General features: G+C 39.7%; 1 protein-coding gene across 3 annotated transcripts in view; it reads right to left on the bottom strand.

The window, feature by feature from the left end:
- mtmr2 (myotubularin related protein 2) overlaps nt 1-26094 on the bottom strand; it is a 109506-nt gene that overhangs the window by 17761 nt on the left and 65651 nt on the right. The window contains exons 8-13 of one of the 3 annotated variants that reach the window (XR_005944418.1): nt 24456-24605; nt 19586-19774; nt 15570-15755; nt 14544-14750; nt 6217-6309; nt 3576-3790 (exon numbers count right to left, since the gene is read on the bottom strand). Coding sequence is in view for 2 of the 3 variants with exons in the window: in XM_041198897.1 (XP_041054831.1) it covers nt 6217-6309; nt 14544-14750; nt 15570-15755; nt 19586-19774; nt 24456-24605 (825 nt within the window). In the remaining variant the exon portion in view is untranslated. The remainder of the gene's footprint in view (nt 1-3575; nt 3791-6216; nt 6310-14543; nt 14751-15569; nt 15756-19585; nt 19775-24455; nt 24606-26094) is intronic. The other 2 variants (XM_041198897.1, XM_041198898.1) reach the window with 2 other exon arrangements.

Consider the following 26094-nt stretch of genomic DNA (forward strand, 5'->3'; position numbering starts at 1 on the left):
ACTGTTGTGGAGTATCTAAAAGACACTCGACACAGAATCAACTGCAGGCAGATTCAGCAGCAGTTTTTATTTAGTACAAGTGTGCACACGTGGGAAATGCTCTTTCAGAATGCTCTAAAAGACAACTCGAAGTTACACAGTTTCTGTTGATTATATATACCATCTTTTGTGCAACTCATCATTAGCTCACAATGTTCTTATCTTGTATGTCGAATTGTTACATCCTTAATTACAAATGAGGTTACACGAAATGAGTAAACACGAAATGACCTGTTCATCACCTCCACAGTTCTGGAGGAATTTGTAAAACAATCACGGAACCACCTGACTGTTAGCACAAACGATGTTCCAAAACATGTACTTTGCTTGTCTATCCTGACGTTTCAGTGCAGTGCCTAGCATTATGCATATCTTTATTATAGTACAACTCATAGATCATTCAGCAATTTAGTTTATCCTGACCCAAAGGTCACATTCCTTTAGCTTCATCATAGACTGACCCATGGGCTAGTCAAGATCTTCCGGGCCTGGCCATTATCATTTTAGCTTTTTCTTTAAACTGCAGACACTTAACACTTATATAAACGCAACAAGCCTGGGTAATCCTATGATGCACCCTGATATGCCTCTTCAGTCCACTCTGGAGCCATGGATTGGAAAGCTCTTTTAGGTGCTGGTGCTGACTGTCTCTAGGTCCTCTCCTCTCTCGCTCTTTTAGGTGCTGCTATCTGTCCCCAGGTCCTCCTCTCTCCCACCTTTTTCATAGTAACTAGAATTATTCATGAGTTTGGGCTAGTGAAACTGAGGCAAGGGTAGAATTACTGCCTGCTGAAGCATATGGGGCTATTTTTGTAATATGAGCCACAGGAGCATTTAGAATGAGACACCAAAATGTCTCAAAAGAAAAAATCAGCCTCTCCTTCAAAATGCCAGTTCTTTTATAAAAAGCTAGAAATAATATTGGATCTAAAATTTAACTCAGAATTGAATAGGAGGTCAAGGCTACAAACGGCACGGTTCAGGCAGAGACAGTAGCTCTGGAAGGGAACAGAAGGAAATCAGAGGCAAGGGAATGAAGTGTATTATGGTCAGGGTTGCATATGGTGGTTTTTAGTTTTCAACTTAGTGGAGGATGTGATGACTCTTCCAGTATTGCATGTCGGATAAGCTGTTTTAACAGAACAGAGATAGCTGGGGTAAGAGAAATGGTAGAGACGTGGGTCCGTATGTCACTGGCGAACACTGAAATGCTGCTCCGGTAATGATGTTACCAAGGAGCAGCATTCAATGAGGAAGAGGAGGAGGCCATGGGTAGATCCTTGAAAGGCTTCTGAGACCACCAATGAAAAGAAGGATAGAAATGTTTCAGCTGCACAGGCTATGTTTGGATTGAGAAGACTGGAACCTTGCAAAGGCAGTCCCACGGAGGTGGGCAATGGAGGAAGATGGCATGGTTACTCATGTCGAATTGCTCTGAAGAGGTTGAATACAAAGATGAGTAATAAACCACAGTCATATTCTTGTATGACGTTGTAAGTGGTTTTAGTTACAGCTTTTTTAGTGCTCGAGTAAGGCAGACACCAGAATGCAGGTGCTCAAAGCAGGAGGATTGGGAAAGATAAGCATGGACCGGGAGGTGAGACCATGTATAAGGACCTTAGCTAGGAAAGCAAGGATAGAGATGAAGTGAAAGTTCGCAAAGACAAATGGATAAAGGAGTAGATTTGTTGGGTGGCCTGAAATTAAACATGTCCCTCGGGATATCTTGGAATCGGAAGTGGTTTTCACTGGAAAGAGCAAAGCAATGCTTGATGTGGAAAATTTAGCAGTGAATAGCTCAGGCTTGTATGCAGCTACATTCAGGTTTACATTCCTCTGACTTAAGGTATTGTACCTTAGGGAACATCAGGGTTGGAAGATAGTGATTTTTTGTTGAGAACAAGGACATTATGAAGGTGAGGGAATAATTAAACAAACTGACAGCGGTGACAACATCAAGACTATTGGAAGGACAAAGACAAGGGTTTAAGGATTTGATATGGCAAATAGGGAAAGTAGAGGGATTCATGGAGGACAGGGAGCTGTGGTGGTAAAGGAGACAAATACCTCATTAGAAAATTTAATTAGTGATAACCCTGTCAGAGACCAAGACCAAAGGTGTCGGGGAGCCATGAGAGAAGGCAAAGTTGAGTGTATGGCCAACAATATAGGTCATGGATTTTATATTAAAAAAATGAAATCGGAGGAGGAGAGGGGAAGTGAATTCAGAGATGAATGGGCAAAGGGTGTTGAAATCAAGGTTGATGAGGCACTTTTGCAGAGGCTAATGAAAGAAACAAGAAAGGATATCTCATGAAAGACTTCAACGTGGGGCCAGAAGCAGGTGTTAGTAAACAAGGATTTTAAATAAAAGGCATGATGGATAGAAAAGGGTGAAGAACTCAAAAGGAGAAGTACTGAGGAAGAGGCTAAAGAGTAATTCAGGGATGCAGACCATGCTTCCATGATGGTGGTTTAGAGGGGGCAGGTGCTGAAATGTATAACCAGGTTACAGAGGCTTCTGTCAGGAGAAAGAGTAATCATCTGTAAATAATGTTTGTCTCGGTGCTAGGGTGTCAAAATATATGCACTGAGGCTTTGGGTGGCAAGGATCTTGTTTGCAAGTGAATGAATTGTCTGGAGACAAACACAATGCAAATAGTATTGCTGAACTGGTAATGGGATCTAAAGCTGGTAGAAAAGGGTAAGCAGAATGGGGAGGAAGTTGGAGAGATTAATTCTGAAGCAGTGCAGTGAGAGAGATGGTTGGCAGTTATAGAAAATGGGGTAACTGGAATAGCTGATGTTAAAGAGGTAGTGCTGGGTGCTACAATGGGCCAGGCAGGTGCAGAGGAGGCCATGGGCTTCTAAGGGGCATTTTCTAATCTGAGGCAGTGATAGGAGAGAAGGCAATGTTAAAGATAAGGTTGGGTGGGAGTAAGGATTAAGGCGAACTTGATAATTGAAAAGCAGAGGGATGATAGACGAGAGAAAGAGGAAGACAGCAGGGCTTTGGAAAAGCCAAAAGAAGAAAATAGGAGTTGTAAACTTGGGACTAGAGTGGCAAGCAAAGCGTATAGACAAATCAAATCATAGAATAATACAACACCGAGGAAGCCATTCAGCCCATCAAGTGCACTGGCTCTTTTGAAGAGCAATCCAGTTAGTTCCATCCTCCCGCTCTTTTCCCATATCCCTGCAGGTTTTTCTCCTTCAAGTATTTGCCTAATTCCCTTTTGAAGGCTACTATTGAATCTGTATCCACTACCCTACTTGGCAATGCATTTCAAATCCTAAGCAATCATTGCAGAAAAAAAGATTTCCTCCCTTGCCTCTGGTATTTTTGCAAAGCACCTTAAATCTCTCTCTTCTGGCTATCAATCCTTCTGCCACTGGAAACAGTTACTCCTAATTTACTTTAACAAAACCCTTCCGACAAATCTCTCCCTCAAGGAGAACCAGCCCAACTTCTCCAGTCTATCCATGTAACTGTAATCCCTCATTCCTTGAACCATTCTAGTAAATCTCTTCTGTACCTTCTCCAAAGGCTTCATGTCCTTCTTAAGTGTGTTGATCAGAATTGACACAATACTCCAGCTGAGGCCAAACTTGTGTTTTACGTAGGTTTAGCATAAGTTTCCATGCCCAGGATTCCATACGCTTTATGAATCTGGCCTGTCACCACAGAAATTTGAGCACTGACACCCTCCATGTCTCTCTGTTCTTGACCGAAGCAAAAATACTGCAGATGCTGGAAATTTGAAATAAAAACAGGAAATTCTGAAATATGAAATAAAAACAGAACATGCTAGAAATACTCAGCAGGTTGGGCAGCATCTGTGGAAAGGTCACAGACCTGAAATATTAACTGTTTTTCTCTCCATAGATGCTGCCTGACTGCTAAGTCTCTCCACTCTTGAACTTTCTTTAAAAGTGTTCCATATAGCTTGTATTGTCTCTCCTCATTCCTCCTATCAAAATCATCTCATTCTTCTACATTGAATCTCATCTGCCATGTGTCCGCACATTCCACCAGCTTGTCTAAATCCTCGAAGTTTATTACAATTCCTTCAATATTTACTACACTTTCAAGTTCCATGTCATCTGCAAATTTTGAAATTGCACATTTAACCTGTTCAAAAACAGCAGTGGTTCACTGGTGGGAAACTGTATACCTTCCATCTCAAAAAGAGCCACTTGCCACAACTCCGTTTTCTATCCCTTTGCTAATTTTGGATCTACACTGCTACTGTCCGTTTTATTTCATGGGTTTCAATTTTGTTAACGGGTCTAATATGTGGTACTTTAGCAGGCGTCTTTTGAAGGTCTGTCTACACATCAGCTGAACTGACCTCATCCACCTTCTCTGTTCATCATAAAAAAAACTCAAGTTAGTTAAAGACAATTTACCTTTAATAAGTCCACATTGGATTTCCTTTATTAGTCCAAGCTTGCCAACTGATTATTAATTTTTTCTTGGATTATTGTTTTTAAAAACTTCCTCACCACCAACAGGCCCGTAATTGCCACATTTATCCTTCACCATTCTTTTGAACGAACAATATTTACAATTCTCTCAGTCCTCTGTGACCACCCCGAATCTAAGGATTGGAAGATTGTGACTGACAACTCATCAATTTCTACCCTTACTTCTCTCAGCAACCTTGGATAAATGCTATCCAGACCAGATGGTTTATCTACTTCAATACTGCCAGACTTTCAGTACCTTCTCTTTATCTATTTTTATCTCATTTACTGTAGCTTTGGCAAAGGCCAAATTAACATAAAGAAACCCTTTGATAAAAGCAAAAAACTGCAGATGCTGGGAATCCAAAACAAAAACAAAAATACCTGGAAAAACTCAGCAGGTCTGACAGCATCTGCAGAGAGGAACAGAGTTAACGTTTCGAGTCCGTATGACTCTTCAACAGAACTAAGGAAAAATAGAAGAGGTGAAATATAAGCTGGTTTAAGGGGGGGGGGGGGGACAGGTACAGCTGGATAGAGGGTCAGTGATAGGTGGAGATAACCAAAAGATGTCATAGACAAAAGGACAAAGAGGTGTTGAACCTGGTGATATTATCTAAGGAATGTGATAATTAAGGTATATTATCACATTCCTTAGATAAAATCACCAGCTTCAACACCTCTTTGTCCTTTTGTCTATGACATCTTTTGGTTATCTTCACCTATCACTGACCCTCTATCCAGCTCTATCTGTTGCACCCTCCTCTTAAACCAGCTTATATTTCACCTCTTTTCTATTTTTCCTTAGTTCTGTTGAAGAGTCATACAGACTTGAAACGTTAACTGTGTTCCTCTCCACAGATGCTGTCAGACCTGCTGAGTTTTTCCAGGTATTTTTGTTTTTGTTAAAGAAACCCTTTGTTTCCTAAGCAATAAAAAAAATTTAGGGAATGGACTTAGGCAGAGAGAAGAGAGAATACCATCAGTCCAACATTAGAGTCTGAGAAATAGGAATCAGTAGTAGAATGAAGTGTTCTTATAAACAAAACAGGGAGGAGGAAAGTTTAAGACAGGCACCAACCATTCAATTTACTTCAAATATGTTTAAAATTCTGCAGACATGACTTGCTAAAAATGGAAGCAAAATTCAGAACTTAATGAGGCAACAGTAAAGTTTTCAGGGGTATGGTTTCCATTGTTTATTTAAACATGCATACTGTTTGACTAAATACTGATGATAAATCTATACACAAAGGAGACAGTGACAGTCATTGGACTAGTAATCCAGATGTCCAGGTTAATGCTCTGGGGATATGGGTTCAAATCCCACCATGGCAGCTGCTTGAATTTAAATTCAATTAATAAAATCTGGAATTAAAAGCCAGGCTCAGTGATAGTGACCATAACACTGTTGTCAACTGCCGTAAAAACCCATCTGGTTTGCTAATGGCCTTTAAAGGAGGAAATCTGCCGACTCTCAGCAATGTGGTTGACTCTTAACTGCTCTTTGAAATGGTCTAGCAAACCACTCAGTTCAAGGGCAATTGGGGATGGGCAACAACTGCTGGTCTTGCCAGCAACACCCACATCACATGAAAGGATAAATTTAAAAAAAACACATAGTTGAAGAAACAAGAGAAACCTATGGGTAACATGATTGCCAAATTCTTCAAATGGTTCAATTATTGAATTATGAAATGAAAGTAGCACCTGTCTTGTCATCTGCCACACAGAGTCAATGAACTGCAAGAAGACCGGTGACCTGTCAGCATCTGTATGGTTCTTATCTCCATGTCCGACTCTCTGTAAAAAGATGTCTGCACTAAGCATCTGTGTTTCATTAATGTAGAAACATAATGGAATACATGCTATAAAACGTGGTGTGTAAGTCTACCTGGCGTATAAGATGACCCCATTTTTCCAGCCCCAAGAAAACACGTTTTTGCATATTGTTACAATCTTATTAGGGATCGTTAATGTTTAAAGAAGAAATCAAATCAGCAATTAACCAACAGTACTATGCCACAAGATTTCAAATTTTTTTTGAACAAAAATGAACTTTATTGTATATATAGAGAAATTAAACAAAGTAAGCACTATTAACAATATAGCTTATAGAGACTGATGCTATAAACTCAGTTCTACTTTGTTTCCCCCAGGAGTGTCTTTATCTTACAAAACCTTTAAAGTTCATTCACTTTCCCTTGGACCAACTCAAAAATTATATCACTGCTCTTCAGAATTCACTCTGATTTCTCTTCAGTGTTCCAGCTCTTCACCAAAAGTACAAGATTACATGGGGGCCCTTCCATTAGCTTTTGGCTAAGCGACCTTCCAATTTCTTTACCGACCTCACAATTCTGGATTCCTCAGCTCCAGGACTTGCCTTCCTGCAGCTCCTGCGCAGTGGTTTAAAACACCCTTGGTTTCCAATAGCCTGCTGATGTGGTTTTAAACTACAACCAAACTGATTACTTCCAGAACTCAAACTGCAACAGGTTTAACTGTCTTTTGTTGAACATTACTGCAGATGTCTTCCTTTAGCTTCCAACTAAACAAATCTTTGTCATTTTTCCCCTTTCCAACTTCGTTTCATACTGAATACCAACTCCCATTGGTAGACTGCACCATGGATGATAGATCCAGCATTTCCCCTACTTCTGGTGTAGGTTTGGCTTATCTCTTGACTTTCAAGCAGCTACAAGCTACACAAGACCAAAGCTGACACAGTCTCTCAGCTGCTTTTCCAAACATCAACCAGTCTTGACTGTTTGCTATGCCCTAACTGAATTCAGAGATAAACTCAAAACAAGAATTCACGAAGCTCCACCTATCTCCATGGCATTGTAATACACATGGCCTGTTCCCAGGTAAAAATGCAAATTAAGTATCTTTTAAATCCAAAGCTTTCCTTAATTCTGGGAAACCACATAAATAATTTATCCTTTCCAAGATTAACTGCAAATGTCATGTTCCATTTCTTTAGCTAAGTAAGGCCACTTGCTGTTTATGATCTTACCTTTCTAGCTGTTAAACTCTCTAGTCAATATGGCCTCAACCTTTGAAGTGTAATAAACTCCAAACTTGTTTGAATTGCATTTACTTCAGGGTTGCTTTTAACAGTTTCTCAACTCGATAGCCCTATTTTGTACAATTAAATGTTTAACTCAAAACTAATAGATATATTCTAAACATGTGAATTATGAACTAGATATTCACTACAATATATTCGGTGCATAGGTCGACACCCCCATTTTCAGCCATAACATGCAATATTCACATTAGTAGTCAACCTCAATTTTTCAGCCCACAAATCTGTGTTTTATTGACTGGCACTTTATAATGAGGTGCAAGGGATCAAACAGACAATACAGCCTGGATTGGGAAGATGTGCAAGAGTTTAAGGCACACCCACTCTTTGCATCAGATGCCAATGCCATTTTAAAATTGCGACCACCCAAACATTTTACATTCAGCATACAAGTCGACCAGTTTTTGAAAGGATTTTGAGACTTCAAAGGTCGATTTATATGCTGACATCTATGGTAAATTTAATCTAGGGCACTATTTCCAATAGGATAACAAGAGGACACAGATCCAAGTTGAGAACACAAGTATAAGACAGATGCCAAGAAATATTTCTTAATGGAGAAAATACTTAACAGTTGGAACAGTTGCCAGGGAAGATGGATGAGGCAGCAACATGGTATTTAAGAAACAATTAAATGGGGAAACAAGTATTTTTATAGCATTTTTAACATAATAAAACATCCCAAGGCTCTTCACAGGAGCATTATGAAACAAAATTTGACACCAAGCTATTGCAAGAAATATCAAGGTCAAGGCTGAGTCAAAATCCTGGAACGCCCTTCCTAACAGCACTGTGGGTGTACCTACACCATATGGATTGCAGCGGTTCAAGAAGGCAACAATATATTCTCAAGGGCAATTAGGGATGGGCAATAAATGCTGGTCCAGTCAGTAAAGCCCACATCCCATGAATTAATAAAATAAAATGACCAAATGCTTGGTCAAAGAGGCAGGTTTTGAGGAGTCTCTTAAAGGAGAAAAGAGAGGCAGAGAGGTTTAGGGAGAAAATTCCAGAGCTCAGGACTTTTGATGGAGTTATTTAAATTGGGGCCAGAAGAGGCCAAAAATGGAGGAACACAGGCATCTCTGGGGGTTGAAAGGCTGGAGGATATTAACGAGATGGGGAGCGGCAAGGCCGTGGAAGGATTTACAAACAAGGATGAGAATTTTAAAATCAAGGTTTTGTACATTGTTGAAAAGAGAGACATGTTGCCAAAGCTTTTCATCTTGCACTCATCAGGACAAACGCAAGAATGCCAAATTTCAAAAGATCACAATTCATACTATAGGAGAAAAGAGTACTGATTGGTTGACTAGTCAACTTTGACTGGCCAAGGCATTCCCACGGAGAAAGCAGTGGGGAACTACAGGCTCCCCAAGCTCCTGGAATAGTCAAGATCAAGACTTTGTTAACCAGGAATTGGTGTAGGTTAGCAGGCACAAGGGCAATGGGTGAATGGGGTGTGGTGCGAGCTAGCCCGCAGAATTTTGGATGACCTAAAGTTTATGAAGAGTAGAATGTGGGAGACCAGCTAGGAATGCATTGGAATAGTCAAGTCCATAGTTAACAAAGGCATTGATGAGAGGTACAACAGCAAAAGAGCTGAGGTGGGGATGGGTTGGGCAATGTTATAGAGGTAGAAGTAGGTAGTCTTAGTGATGCCACAGATATGCGGTTGGAAGCTCATCTCAGGATCAAACATGACACCATGGTTATATACAGTCTGGTTCAGCCTCAGACAGTTGTCAGGGAGTACGATGTAGTCAGTAGCTAGAGAACTGAGTTTGTGGTGTATACCAAAGACAATGGTCTTGGTTTTCCCAATATGTAGCTAGAGGGAATTCTACTTATCCAGTTCTGGATGTCAGGCAAGCAGTGTGATAACTTATACACAGAGGGGGTACCAAGAGAGGCAGTGGAGTAGAGCTAGGTGTCTTCAGTGAAACTCACTCCATGTTTTCAGATCGTGTCACCAAAGGGCAACATGTAAATGAGATATAAAAGGGGTCCAAGAATAGATCCTTGGGGAAACCAGAGGTAATGGTCCAGAAGTAGGGAGAGGAGCCATTACAGGTATTCTCTAAGATTGGATAAACAGGAATGGAAGCAGAGTGCAGTCCTACCCAGTTAGATAACAGAAACTAAAGAAAATAGAACATAGGCAAAAACATTAATTAAGCCACTAATAGATGCTTCAAAGATAGTTTGCAAGAACAAGCCAACTTCTTAAAACAATTTTCGTTCTGTTAGATCGCTTGAAATGTATGCAAAATATAAAGCTAAGAGCAGTTCTTAAAATTTGCACTTTGAAACAAAATACTTAAAACTACATTAATTAATATAATGAAGTCAATATTTCTATATTGAAATATACCACATACACACTGAAGCACTTCAGTCCTAAATTGTCAGTAAGAATTGTCACTGTTTATTTATAGTTGCGTGGTAAGTAATAGCAAAATGTGTATTCTGATATCCATTTCCACAAATGAGCTTAACCAAAAAATAATGCCATTGTCTTGTGCACTCACCAAATGTGATGCTTGTGTTAGGAGGGTTTGTTTTAAGCCTGAAAAGATCTGGGGGAAGCCATCTGGCTAAAGCTCATAATACCATTATGAAAAAGTAGAGAAATTATTTTCAAAACTCATTGGTCAACATTTTATAGGATAAATCATCCTAGAGATAAACTCTTATGCCTACAAGCCCTGTTAGCCTGATTAAGCAGCTTTTATTCCAAGAGGCAGCACCTTCATGATAAAACTCTCCCTTCTAGTTAATCATTTTACAAATCTACTCTACAACACTTAGTTGCAACTTAATGGTTTTCCTCAGCATTCGTTTGATGTCAGCAGCAAGCAATTCTACTCATGTAACATGAACCAGCATCAGTATCCATCAGTAAAATTTCTAATCTTGCGCGGCACTTCAAGTAGGCGTCTGACTGCATAACACTCTGTGCCCTTGTTGAAAATAGTGGGCCAGGAATGGTTGGGTAAATTATGACAATATGAACGGCACTCATCAGTATTAATCCATAAAAAAATCCAGAAATACCCCCACCACCAATTCTAATTTTCCCCAAACAGAGCTGTCCGATTTGCACTACTGTCAGCATCACCAAAACCGATAAAATTACTTGCTCTGTAAGGCTCCCTTTTGAAGTTTATTACGATCATGAAATTGCTGGGCCCAAAACATTCTTCCAGCTGCAATTATTTAGGGCTGGTAATTCATGTCATAAGGAGCCTGTCAATGATGTGATTTATGATCCTTACATGACACAACCTTGGTGGGCCATTAATGGACCAATGAAACTCACCCCAACAGGTAAAGAATGTTTCCTAGAAGTTCTCTTTTAATCATTTTTATCTCAACTGGTAATATTTATGTACCAATCTTGCCATTCACACACGTTAGTGTTTTCAGGATAAAAAGATTTCTTGGCACTCAGAAAAGCAAATTAGATCAATTTCTTTCAGGAAAAGAAAAGCATGTTACAGCACGTAAGCAATATGAGACATAACTTGGTTAAGTGTAGCACCCTTGGGAGAAAAAGGTGACTTTGACTTACAGTTCCCAAAGACTCCACCACTGGAGTTACTGCATCTGTTGTAAACTAATTGATAGAGATTGATTACTATGATTAGTTAATAATGCACTCCTTGTTTTATCATGCTACTACGAAGATGGAAGGCCAACTAGATGGACCTCGAGTTTTTTGTCCTTTTCCTTCTATTCTCCATTGATCCACCCCCTTTCTTCCTCTACTTGCATGACATTTAGAAGAATTCTTATAATTTTTAGATGGCGTTCTCAAGTTGAGTGTGTACAGTTGATAATTGTATGTTTTCTTCCCCACCTTGCACTTGATAACATTGTTGGGAATCTGAACTTTTGTTTTGGTCCTGGACTTATGTCGTAGTATACAATCAACCTCTGTTAAGATGGTATAGGCCAGCATTTACTGCATCCCTCAATTGCCCTTGAGAAGATGGGGTGAGCTGCCTTCTTGAACTGCTGCAGTCCCTGTGGTATAGGTACACCCGCAGAGTGGTTAGGATTTTGACCCAAAAACAGTGAAGGAATGGTGATATATTTTCAAGTCAGGTTATTGATAAGTATGTGTCACTTGATAGCACTGGTGATGACCCCTTACATCACTTTACCGATGATCGAGAATAGACTGATGGGGCAGTAACTGGTTGGCTTGGATTTGTCCTGCTTTGTGTGTATAGGACATACCTGGGCTATTTTCCACCTTGCCGGGTAGATGCCAGTGTTGTAGCTGTACTGGAACAGCTTGGCTAGTGGCGCAGCAAATTCTGAAGCACAAGTCTTCAGTACTATTTCCGAATAGTATCAGGGCTAACAGCCTTTGCAGTATCATGTGGAGTGAATTGAATTAGCTGAAGACTAGCATCTGTGATGCTGGGGAGCTCTGGAGAAGGCCAAAATGGATCATTTACTCGGTGTCTTCTGGCTGAAGATCGTGGAGAATGCTTCAGCCTTATCTTTTGCGCTGACGTGCTGGGCCTCTCCATCATTGAGGATGGAGATATTTGTGAAGCCTCATCCTCCAGTGAGTTGTTTAATTGTCCCCATCGTTCACGACTGGATATGGCAGGACTCCAGAGCTTACATCTGATCTGTTGCTTTTGGAGTTGCGTAGCTCAGTCTACCATTTGCTACTTACGCTATTTGGCATCCGAGTAGTTCTGTGTTGTAGCTTCACCAGATTGTCACCTCATTTTTAGGAATGCCTGGTGCTGCTCCTGGCATGCCCTCCTGCACTTTTTGTAGAACCAGGGTTGATCCCATGGCTTGGTGGTAATGGTGGAATGGGGGATGTGCCAGGCCACGAGGTTGCAGATTGTGGTCGAGTAAAATTCTGCTGCTGCTGATGGCCACAGTGCTTCATGAATGCCCAGACCTGAGTTGCTAGATCTGTTGGAAATCTATCCCATTTAGCACCGTGCTAGTGCCACACAACATGATGGAAGGTATACTCAGTGTGAAGACGGGACTTTGTCTCCACAAGGACTGTGCAGTGGTCACTCCTATTGATACTGTCATGGACAAATGCATCTGCGACAGGCAGGTTGATGGGGATGAGGTCAGGTATGTTTTCCCCTCTCGTTGATTACCTCACCACCTGCTGCAGACCTAGTCTCTCAGCTATGTCCTTTAGGACTCAGCCAGCTCGGTCTGTAGTGTTACTACCAAGCCACTCTTGGTGATGATCATTGAAGTCCCCCACCCAGAGTACATTCTGTGCCCTTTCCACCTTCAGTGCTTCCTCCATGTGGTGTTCAACATGGAGGAGTACTGATTCACCAGCTGACCAAGGGGCAATACGTGGTAATCAGCAGGAGGTTTCCTTGCCCAAGTTTGGCCTGATGCTATGAGGCTTCATGGGGTCCAGAGTCAATGTTGAGGACTCCCAGGGCAACTCCCTCCTGAATGTATACCACTGTACCGTCACGTCTGCTGGGTCTGTCTTGCCAGTGGGACAGGACATACCCAGTGGTGTTGATGGTGGTGTCTGGAACATGATCTGTAAGGTATGATTCCGTGAACATGACTATGTCAGGCTGTTGCTTGACTAGTCTGTGAGACAGCTCTCCAAATTTTGGCACAAGCCCGCAGATGTTAGTAAGGAGGAATTTGCAGGGTCGACAGGGCTGGGTTTGCCTTTGCCGGTGCCTATGTCAATGCCAGGTGGACCGTCTGGTTACATTCTTTTTATTGGCTTTGTGGCGGTTTGATACAACTGAGTGGCTTGCTCAGGCATTTCAGAGGGCACTTAAGAGTCAACCACATTACTGTGGATCTGGAATCACATGTAAACCAGTCAAAGTGAGGACGGCAGATTTCCTTCCCTAAAGAACATACGACAATTGACAAAGGTTTCATGGTCGTCATTAGACTTTTAATCCTAGATTTTTAAAAAAAAAAAATTCCACCATCTGCCATGGTGGGACTTGAACCTGGGTCTCCAGAGTATTACCCTGGGTTTATGGATTGCTAGTCCAGTGACAATACCACTACACCACCTCCTCTACTTTCTGTAGCTCATTTGATTCTAATTCACTCCATTTCCTTCCCTCCATTATTCACTCTTTCTTTCTTCAACCTTGTTTTCATTGTTGAAGGCGATAGATCATTGAGGTAAGACTTTGAGGTTCCACATGCAACATTAACACTGCTGTTCCATTATCTTTTTGCAACGTACCAGAAACTTGGTTAGCAATGTGAATGCTAACCAAAAAGCCTAACTAATGTTAATTGTGAAGTCAGTCTTTGCAGCAACTTATAGCCCAAAGTCTCAGTTGCAACAAACTTGCCTAAACATTGTTATAAGAACATTCTGCTTTATACACGGTGGAAGGAAGAGCAGAAAACAAAAGATGCCATCTTAACTGAGGATGCTTGTATACTAGGCTTAAGTACAGGACCAAAACAAAAGTTCAGATTCCCCAAAATGTTAAGTGCAAGGTGGCAGAAAAACATTTATAACATATACAAGTAACTGTACAAAACCAACTTGAGAACCTCATTTAAAAAGTACAAGAATTCCTCTAAATGGCATGCAAATCTTCATTTTAAAAAACTTGTCTTTATTTAGCTTTATATACTGCTTTATAGTCAGCAAAGAACATTTGAAGTATGGTCATTGCTGTAATGTAGGAAATGAGGCAGCCAATTTGCATACATCAAGATCCTACAAACAGCAAGGTAATAACAACCAGTCTATTTTACTGATGTTGATTGAGGGTTAAATATTGGCCTGGACACAGGGGATAGCTCCCTTGTTCCATATTAAAACAGTGCGATGGATCCTTTATCAGAATAAGTTGATAATATTGTGCATTTCTTTCACACATTTCTAGTGGAGCTAGAATTAATGCTGCTTTAAGCTAATGAAGAATGTATACATACTTACAAGTTGAAATCTATGGCCAAAGCTAAGCCATTCTTTTTCAATAAGTACTTCGAAGCCTCTAATTGTACGGTAATAGCTGTCCAGCATAAGCATTGCCAGAGATGTCAACTGTGCAGTTCGGTCCCAGCCATCACTGCAGTGCACCACAACTGATGTCTTTCCAGATTCAACTTTGTCAGCAATCCTCAAAGCACCAGCAAGAATTAGCTGTAAAACACAATTGCATTAGTTTATGGAACAAGTATAATTCTAGTGACATTATGTTGCTAGGGTAATTTAATAATGGCAAAATTAATTTGAAGTTTTGAATTAGAGATCATGTAAACCTAATTCAACCTGTAAGCTAAATATCATATCTGAAAGCATCCCATTCTATTTAATAAATCCTTCAAAAGAATTCATGATCAATAGTAGACCAGTTTCTCTTCAATACTAAAGATACCATTTGGCATTATGCCAATTGAGTTTCTTCTGAAAGCTTTCAGAGAAATTTCATGCAGTTTTAAAAAAGGAAATATTTCACTCATCCTTCGTTACACTACTGAGTAGAGCTGCACCGCAATTTGCTTTTTTACAAAGTGTCGATGCACAGAATCAGACCACTTCTGATCAATTTCTAGCACTTAGCTTTAGTACTCTTGATTTCACTAATTTGTGAATAACAAAAGTAATGAAGTAATACTCAGGTTAATATCTCATCACTAAGTTATGATGATACTGTTTTGCAGTATTAACTTAAGGTATTAAATAAAACCGACAGGAAAATAAAATAACATTGTGTATACATGACAAAATATTGCCAAAATATTTAAGAAAAAATAAGCTCTTCCACTGTGCTGAAAACATTCTTGTGTCACCTGAAGATGGCACATTGAGTGGATAAATCCCAGAAGAGGATGAGCCAGAACTTTCCCCAGGTCAAGGTTTTTAGAAACTCTGTATCATAACCCTCAATTGCATCTCCCACATGGTTGCTACCTTAGATTGAACTGATAATGCAAAGCATAGTGACCAACTCAAACTTACTTTTATGTGTTCCAACCAGTGTGTTGATTCTAAGTTGGATAGCCAATGGGATTCTTCTATGTTGGGGTAAACTATCTCTTTCAATTTTCGTAAGGATTCCCTCATTACATGGATATTATGGATATCGAGAAAGACCAGTTCCGCATTCTGATAGGCATCTTCACTTTCATAGCCACCTCCCTTTGCCTGAGCAAACCAAAATATAATTAAACTAAAAGAGTCTCACATTTATAAATTACAGTATCTCCAAATTCCAACTAACAACATGGACTTAACATGAATGCACTGGCGTCTCAAGCTTCAAAGGCAAGAACCATTATCATGATGATGCAAGTGTCACCTTCTAATATTAACTATGTCATAAAAGAAAAAAAAATGCCTGGGAACGCCTGATACAGTTTAAAAGACAACTGCAGTCCTTGTGAACTGCTGCTACAGTCCTTAGTAGAATCCAACTCCACACAATGATGCTGCTGATCTGAGGAGAGTAGCATTATCAATAAGTGACAAAGACAGTGGGTACATTTAACACTGCATGAAGCCATAGTCGTCATTGTCAAAAGGTAAAGATCATTAGCGGCTGCATTTTACGTTTTTCAGCGGGGTGGAAAGCAGAATGGAAACTAAGTGGTATGCTCCTTTCCCTTCTCAGCTTGTCAAATCAATGTTGGATAGACAATTAGGTGTGGTCTGGCAGAAAGGAGGCCAATTCAAGGTGCAAACAGAGGGCCTCCACGTCCATTCGGTACTGCAGGCCGGGACATCATGCAGCAGAGCGGTAATGTCATAAACAGGAAGGCGCTCAAGGCTACAAGTTTAAAGGCCCCCTGCTCTCAGCCTTCATCTTTTATTGAGGGTTCAAAAAAGCTAAAAAAAAGTTTAAAAAAACATACAGGCACTGCAACCTTCATCAGCAGAATCTGCTGCTACATTCAGCCATGGCCCCATGGCCTTTTCTTCCACCCTTGTGCCGCTTCATCATAGTCGTCTTAAAACACTCCCAAATATTTTCACATCTGAAAATGCAGCAGCCAAAGAAAAGTTGCTGATGACTGGGGTGTTAACAAACTCAATAGCTTGTTCATTAGCAAGTTTCAAAATAGTGGGCAGGCTGCCAATTTCCATGCCCGCTCGCCTTCTGTAGATGATGTATTGCCAACTGACGTCATCATGCCCTATTTTACAATCGTGCACGGGGTGAAGATGTAGGGGGATGGGAGGAAGAGGGAAGCAGCCTACCAAATTTGCAGCTGTAAAGTCCAACCCTAAGAATCTCACCAACAGAAAAAATGATTCTCAAACTGTATTTGATAGGTATGAACCTACATGATTAGACTAAAGATTGCATTATTTGGTTAATGCTGACAGTGCATTAATACTGTTATGCTCTTGGTATAGGCCATAACTTTTTCTTGTTTGCAAATCTGAAAACTCAGGTATTTACTAAAAGAATGAAGCCACAAGCTTCACTGTTTAAAACAAAAGAATTTTACTACACAAAATTCAAAGAATATGAATACTAACTATACTCTATCTTATGTAATTACGTTAAAGATATTCAAAGTACAATGTACACTGTTACTTATACTCTAAACTGAATATCTTAACTCAAATCACCTTCTACACCCATCTGATCCAAAAAACTCACATGATATACTTATCAGAAATTAGAAGATTAACCACTTGGTCTAAGTACTGTTTCAAAGATTTGTATAAGGGTTGAGATTTCTTCGGCTTTCCGTTCACTTAAGGTAAGGTTCTCCCTTCAAATCTCCTCCAACTGTCCCATGTTGTAGATTCCCAGTTCAACACAGGTATTGCTAGCGTTTTGAGCACAGCCACCTTGGATCAGAACTCTCTTGGTTCGAATGTTCTTTAACTCTGGAGTCCTGCATCTTGGAACTCTCTCTTGCTTTCATCAGCTTGGCTATCCCAGAAACCCAACTCACTGTTGGTAGAGTCCTTCAGTTATCAAGGGTTTTAAACCCTTTTAGCCAGCACACAGAATTTCAATTGAATTCTGCTTCAACGAGATGCTCCCTGCAGCCAACTTGTTCAAAAACTAAACTGCTTGAAAACAGAACTGCACACAGGAATCTAGTTCTCCCTGTAATTAACTTCTTGGTTAAACCTTTGCTTTACTACTGTTTATCTCCATGGCAGCTTGGTTACATGATCAATAACTGGAAGCAAGTTTTTTTTTACAAGAAATCCTTCATAGAAACTTAATACTTAAAGGGACAACCACCCCAACATAAAATATAGTTATTTTCTCCCCAAAGGTACATGGGCATCCCAATACCATGAACATAATACTGAAAATAAAATACTACCACATATCCCTCAGGGGAGTTGAATACAGCTGTTGAAAAAACTGCATACACCCAAAATACCTTTTTACTTTAGGCGATAAGCATTAAAAAATAACATTTTTGATCATTTATGTTGTCCAAAAGCAGTTTGTTTGGGCTCATCACAATGTAGCATCCGTTAAATTAGTTCTAATATGCTTCTTCTCAAATACTGTTATCCATAAGCATGAAGGCAGCTATTGTATGAATGCTGATAATACCCAAACCTAGCCCCTTGTCACTAGCCTTGCTGACATTGGGCTGTTTGAAAGTTAAATCACTGATCAAACACACTGTTGTCTAGTTTAACACATGGCATTATGTTTAACTCCAACCAAAATGTGACTCGATAGTCTATTTCTAACCCTACCATGGCTACTTGCTTCGGTGAACCTGATGGTGTGTAGCAAAATCCTCTTTGACCCAAGTTAATCTTCAAAGCCCACACCCTAACCATCACATCTACACCAACTACCATGTATTTTTTTTCGACCCTAACTCATTGCCACAAACTCATCATTACCTTTAGGTCTGACTTTCCCCAATGCCCTCTTGGTTCCAATCTGCATAAAATCCAACTTATCCAAAATTAAAATGCGTTAATTTGAAAATCCTTATCCTAGTCTAGATGGCTCTGCCCAATAGTACCCCTGCTGATTCTTTGAGTCATATGTCCTATTCTGTACTTTATGCTCTTCTGCCTCTTTGCATCAATCCTCTCTATGCTCTATTCGGCACCAGGTCATTAAGTCATGATGGGTTTTTTTTTAAAGAACTCTGTTCCTAGACCCTCTGCCTTGCACCAACTCTTCCTACCTTCAAAATTCTCCTCAAAATATAATTTCTTGGATCCTATCTTCAGTCATCTTTCCTAAATCTGCTGTAGTTATTTTCAAAGCCTTTTCATCCTCTCCTAAATAGCCTTGAGATATATTGCTACATTAAAATTTACCATAGAAGTTTTTTGGTCCTTTAATTTTCTCCCCTATTCTTTTCCTTCAACAATATTTTCCGACTTTTGAGCTATTTTCTTTGGTACGTAAATCTTTGTTACTTTTCCCACCTTATCCTTTAAAACTTGCTAATTTCTTTTAAACTGTCTTTCATTTCATAGCCTTATAACTTTTTTTAAAAAGTAACCTTGAGTTTAAAGTTTTATATTCGTTTCCTCTTCATCAGTCCATTTTCCCTCTTAGTTTCATCTTGCTTTTGATTCTTGTATTTCCTTTTTACTCTTTACACTTGTTTTTAAACCTCATTGTCCCCTAGAATTAATCTAATTACTTTCTTGTTCTTTAAAAACTATTGAATATTTATCTAACTATACTAAAATGGTCTAATCTAGCCTCAACAAAGTAAATTATTCACCCAGAAGGTGGGAACTATTGTATCCATTTGAAAGGGATTGAAAATGCTTAAAAGTGTCTCTTAAAAAGACTTGCGTCAAAAGTTCAATGGTGAATTATCACACTGGACATCGCCCATTATGTATTTACCAATACCCAGTGGTCTTTTAGTGAATCAGTAGATGGATCATGACACTCAGCCGAAGTCCAGTCAGTGCTCTGACAAAATGGAACAATGCAAAAATACAAAGTTCTCAATTAGTATGACCTGAAAAATACACATGTCTAGCTCACAAGAAAATTAAAGTTTAAATATTACCTTGTTAGCCACAGCATTAACACTTGGCCTAGCATCAAAGATAAAGATTTTGTGAGATTGTGCATTGGAATCCATAATAATTTGGAGATATTTTTCATCATCTTTGCTACGCTTGCCACTCATACCAACCAGAGGCTGACTGCAGCGAGTGATTGTTGCCTGGCTCTCTGGATGTATCCATGATATTACCTGTCGGAAAGATGAAGTGATTATAATACTAATATCTTATAGATTCAAATCTGAATTTATTTACTGCTGAAGTGAAAGTCAATCACTACAGGCAGATCGTCTTTGAAATGCAACTTTATGGCAGGGTTTCGATTTAAATATGTCCAAAAGTAATTGCCGCAATTGTCACAACAACTTCCATTGGCAACCAAGTACTTCTCCAAGTAGTAGCATAACTTATGTCATGAATCCCACTGCTTATTAGAAATATAGCATTTGCTAATAAGCCCATTCAACTCATCTTCTCATAGTGAGAATTAACATAACATCTGATTACTCAATTCATTGCGAAAAATGTATCATGGTTATGCAGTATGCCTCATAATCCAAACTGCTATTATATTAGATCTCAAAACAACATTCAACTCATTATTCAAGCATTGATTTGTGCCAACTTTTTAGGTGGACAGAAAAAATTAGGATAGGAAGAAAAAAAACTTTAGAATACACAGAAGGTAAATCCAGTTGATTTGAGATTTTTTTTAATTCACGGGATGTGGGCTTCGCTGGCTTGGCCAGCATTTATTGCCCATCCTTAGTTGCCCTGGAGAAGGTGGTGGTGATCTGCCTTGAACTGCTGCAATCCCTCTGGTGTAGGTACACCCAGAGTGCTGTTAGGGAGGGAATTCCAGGATTTTGACCCAGCAACAGTGAAGGAACAGCAATATATTTCCAAGTCAGGATGGTGAGTGACCTGGAGGAGAACTTCCAGGTGGTGGTGTTCCCATCTATCTGCTGCCCTTTTAAGAGAATAGGGATACTGAAGCAGAGATTTACTTCCCACCAACAGCACCAAGATTAAAGCAAGAAAGGAAATAATTGCTGGGAATCTGAAAATCTCAACTTGTAGCTGCTTCAAGTTCAGTATCAAAACTTTAACAGTCTAATTTCACCAGCTTTGATCCGCAGATGAAAACTTTTAATTGTACTTAGCCTCAATTAATAAAGATATTGTAAAATAGAGATGTTACATAATTTTCTTTCTTCACCATTTCAATATTTCCAACTCCTTAGGTTTTCCTGAGGCAAATCTCAATCAATTATCAAAATGAATGGGTAATTTATTTGATATTCTAATTTTGCTACCCTAACCAGCCAGTGGGGAAAGGCCCATTGGTTAATTTCACTTAAATTACTTCCCTCTATCCTTCTGTGGAAGGCTCTTGCCTTAGTTTAGCTACTCCTCATAGTCTAACTGATTAAGAACTCACCACAGGAAATTGCTTGCCTAGCACTCTGAAGTTCAGTATGGCTGTAATCCTCAACCAATATCATAGTTAGATAATAGACATAGTATAAACACATGAAACAAACCAAGGGAAGCTGCTGTACTAATGTAAGATAAAATACTAAGGCACTAGGAAGATGCCATTCCACAGAATTATGAAATCTACTCCAGGGATTCTTATCTAACATCAAACATTTTCAAAAATAGTGTCATGCCCAGAACACACAATGGAAAATATACTAGTATCTATATCAAGTTGGCTACTTTATAAAATTATTTTTTTTAAAATGGACAAAAGCGGAAGCCTAACTAACACAAAAGGAATTTCTAGCCTTCAGAAAACAGCAGGGACGTTATCTCTGAGGTGGTGCTAACCTCTCATGACTGCAGAAATCAAATTCCAAAGAAATGCGCAAAGACTTTTTACATTTCTAAGGCAGAGCTGAACAAAGGCAGTCTGCCATCTTCCATCACCAACCAGCAGCAGAACCAGAGCTCTGTCCAGGTTTAAATTGCCTGGCCCTCATCTACACTGTTTCAACTGAACACCTGAACTTCTGTACCAGTACCTACTACAAGACTAATTAATTTCTACGCGTTACTCCATGGAAGTCGGCATTCCTGGGAAAGTGGATTACCCAACACCAGCTTCAGCCTGCTAACCTCTCTGAGGAAACACATCATTGGACTTTTGCTTTGGGACTTTGGACTCAACATGAAACAATAATTCTTATTTTATCTGATTTTTTTTTTTACCTGTACCCCTTTCTTTCCCTTATCTCTCCTTTATTGTGTGAATGTACTGGGGTTACATACCGACACCCCAACTCCGCATTTTGAGCGTGTATAAAATAAACTAACCTTCTGATTCTACTCTATCGTGGGTTTGCTGTGGGGTCATTAAAAGACTAGATCACTCCAAAACTGAGGGGTTGGGGGAAATATGCCGCCACTTATAAACAGGGAAATCAATAGTCAAAAACATCTTTCTGTTTACAGATAGATGGTGAAGGGAGAAATCAGGGCTGTTTAAAAATTAGTGACAAACCCAACAAGAGGAGATGCAATTCTAGACCTAGTCTTGGGGAACGAAGAAGGGCAAGTGGGTGAAGTGACAGCTGGAGACCATATCGGGGACAGTGATCATAATTCAGTTAGATTTAGCATTATCATGGAAAAGGACAGATATAAGGCAGGAGTAAAAGTCTTGAACTGGGGGAAGGTAAATTTTGCAGAAATGAGAAGGGACTTGGCTGGGGTGGACCGGACAGCACTGCTGGAGGATAAAACTGTGGAAAACCAGTGGGAAGCACTAAAAAGCAAGATCCTAATTGTACAAAGTAGACATGTCCCCTACAAAAATAAGAGTGGTAATGCCAAATCTAGACCTCCCTGGTTGTCTGGAGGAATACAGGGAAAGATCAAACAGAAAAAGAAAGCGTACAATAGGCACAAAGAACTAAGCACTGCAGATAGCCTAGACGAATATAGGAAGTGCAGGGACGCGTAAAAAAGGAAATAAGGAAATCAAAGAGAGGGCATGAAAAAAGATTAGCAAGTAAAGTTAAAGATAACCCAAAGATGTTTTATCAATACATTAATGCTAAAAGGTTAGTTAAGAAAAAAGTGGGACCTATCAGAGTTGAAGATGGAAACTTATGTGTAGATGCAGAGGCTGTGGGAAGGGTTTTGAATGAATATTTCATCTCTGTGTTTACAAAGGAAAGGGACGATGTAGATATAGTAGTCCAGGAGGAACACTGCGAGATATTGGACGGGATAGTCATAAAGAGAGAGCAAGTGCTCGAAGGGTTGAAATCCTTGAACCCTTCAGGGTCAAGGGATTGTTTCCGAGGCTGCTGAATGAAGTCAGGGAGGAGATAGCAGATGATCTGAGGATGATTTTCCAATCTTCACTAGATACAGGGGAGGTACCGAAGGACTGGAGAAATGCAAATATGGTTCCATTGTTTAAAAAAGGATCAAAGGAAATGCCAAACAATTATAGGCCAGTTAGTCTTACTTCAGTGGTGAGCAAATTAGTAGAATCAATCCTGACAGATAGGATTAATTGTCATGTGGAAAGTCAGGGATGGTCAGCATGGATTTGTTAAAGGAAGGTCTTGCCTCACAAATTTGATTGAATTCTTTGAGGAAGTGACAAGAAGGTTTGGTGGAGGTAGTGCAGTGGATGTTGTGTACATGGATTTTAGCAAGGCATTTGACAAGGTTCTACATGGTAGATTGGTCAGGAAAGTAAAAGACCATGGGATTCAGGGTAAAGTTGCAAACTGGATAAAAAGTTGGCTTTGTAACAGGAAACAAAGGGTAATGGTCCATGGATGCCCTTGCAAATGGAAAGTTGTCTCAAGTGGTTTTCCACAGGGCTCGGTGTTGGGACCCTGTTTATGTTATATATTAACGATTAGGACGTGAACTTGGGGGGCATGATTGGGAAATTTGCAGATGACACAAAGATTGGCCAAAGATGACACAAAGAGTAGTGGATAGTGTAGAGGATAGCCATAATCTCCAAAACGGATAGAGATGGGTTGGTGGAGTGGGTGGTAAAGTGGCAGATGGATTTTAACATAGAGAAGTGTGAGGTCATACATTTAGGGAGGTTAAACAGTTACAGAGATTACAAAATAAATGGGAATATACTAAGAGCGGTAGATGAAGTGAGAGATCTTGGTGTACAAGTACACAAGGTTGTAATGAAGGCATATGGAATGCTCTCCTTCATTGGCAGAGGTATAGAATATAAAAGTAAAGATACAATGTTGGAATTGTATAAAACACTGGTGAGGCCACAACTGGAGAATTGTGTGCAGTTCTCGTCACCACATTTCAGGAAGGACGTAATATCTCTGGAGAGAGTGCAGAGGAGGTTTACAAGAATGTTGCCAAGGTTAGAAAAGTGTAGTTACGAGGAGAGACTGGATAAGTTGGGGTTATTTTCCTTAGAGCAAAGAAGGCTGAGAGGTGACTTGATTGAGGTGTACAAAATTATGAGGGGAATAGATAGAGTGCACAGGATAAAATTGTTTCCCTTGGTGGAGAATTCTAGAATCAGGGGACATAGATTCAAGATAAGTGGCAGAAGGTGTAGGGGGACATGAGGAAGAACTTTTTTATGCAGAGGGTAGTGTGTGGCTGGAATTCACTGCCCAAGCTGGTGGTAGAGGCAGAAACTCTAAACTCTTTTAAAAGGTACCTGGATCTGCACCTTAAGTGCTGTAAGCTGCAGGGCTATGGGCCAGGTGCAGGAAGGTGGGATTAGAAAGGTCTGTCCTCAGGCTGCATGGACAAGGTGGGCCAAATGGCCTCCTTCTGTGCTGTAACTTTTCTATGGTTCTACGGTTCTAACTTAAATACCCCTCCTGTCCATAACTGTAGAATTTTTGTACTTACTGGTATACGGTTTCTGGATCTGAAAGTAGCTACCTTCTTCAACTCATCATCTGGGACATTCTCTGGCACCACCAATATAGCAGGATAAGTATCACAAAGTTCATAATTATCATTTATCCTACTTAGTTTCCAGCTTTCATTGGGTAGACCCTGAAATAATAGGCAGAAATAAAAGATGATCCTTTTTGGTGAAGGCAACATAAAATACATTACTACATAGTTGGGTAATAGCCAAGCTGCATTTATAGAATTCCTTTAACAAATAATATCCCAAGTTGTTCATAGCAGCATACAATTAAAAAAAAAATACCAAATCAAAGGAGGAGGGGTGACCAAAAGCTTGGTGAAAGAGGCAGGCTTTAAGAACAATTTTAAAATTTTCATCAATTCTGATGAAATGTCACAGACCTAAAACATTAACTCTGTTTTTCTATCCACAGATACTGCTTGACTTGCTGAGTATTTCCAATACTTTTGGTTTTTATTTCAGGTTTCCAACACCCTCAGTATTTTACTTCTGTAACATATTTGTCATAACCTTGTGTTTCTAAAAATAGACTTTGTGACAGGCACAAAGCCACACAGTAAAATGTAGTAGGCAGAATGGTGGCAGTTCAGTGAGTATGAAATGTGTTTGGGATTCTCTATTTAATGAGTTACTGGAAGCATCTGCAGTGTATTGCATATTGCAGCTCCCATTATTACTCTCCACTGACTCCATATTCAAATATAGGATTATTAGTACATATGTTACAATTTCCATTAGCATGTTACACTGTAAATAGTAGCTTAATTGGCAAAAATAACTTCAAACATATTGTAAATTTACGATTGACAAGGAGGTGGCGCTAGAAAGGCTATCTTTACTTAAAGTAGATAAGGTACCAGGACAGGGTGAGATGCATCCAAGGGTACTGAGGGAAATGAGTGTGGAGATTGCAGAGTGATAATCTTCCAATCTTCTTTAGACATAGGGGTGGTGCCAGAGGACTGGAGAATTGCAAATGTTACACCCTTGTTCAAAAAGGGGTGCAAGGATAAAGCTGGCAACTAAAGACTGATCAGTTTGATTTCAGTGGTAGGGAAACTTCTGGAAACTATAGTTCAGGACAAAATCAATAATCACTTAAACAAGTGCAGGATAATTAAGGAAAACCAGCAGATAACAGAGAAGGTTGATAAGGGCAACATTGTTGAAGTGGTAGATATGGAACTTTCAAAAGGCATTTGATACAGTGCCACACAACAGACTTGAGAGCAAAATTATAACTCATGGAATAAAAGGAAAAGTAGGCACTTGGATAAGAAACTAACAGAAAACAGAGGGCAGTGATAAGTGGTTATTTTTCAGATTGGAGGAAGGTCTGTTGTGAAGTCCCTCAGGGTCAGTGTTGGGACCCTTGCTTTTCCTAATATATATTAATGACATAGACTCAAAGCATGATTTCAAAATTTGCAGATGATATAAAGATTGGAAACATTGTCAACCGTGATGAAGATAGTCTTGAATTTCAAAAGGACAGAGACATGTCTGTCCAATACACCAAGAGGAACAACAGTAAGATCACTGTTACCTCTGAGGTTCCATTCTCAAAGAGGTACCCGAAATACCTCACCAAGAAGTACCTCAAGAAAAACA

The sequence above is a fragment of the Carcharodon carcharias genome, chromosome 11, assembly GCF_017639515.1.
Source record: "Carcharodon carcharias isolate sCarCar2 chromosome 11, sCarCar2.pri, whole genome shotgun sequence".
NCBI classification, from domain to species: Eukaryota; Metazoa; Chordata; class Chondrichthyes; order Lamniformes; family Lamnidae; genus Carcharodon; species Carcharodon carcharias.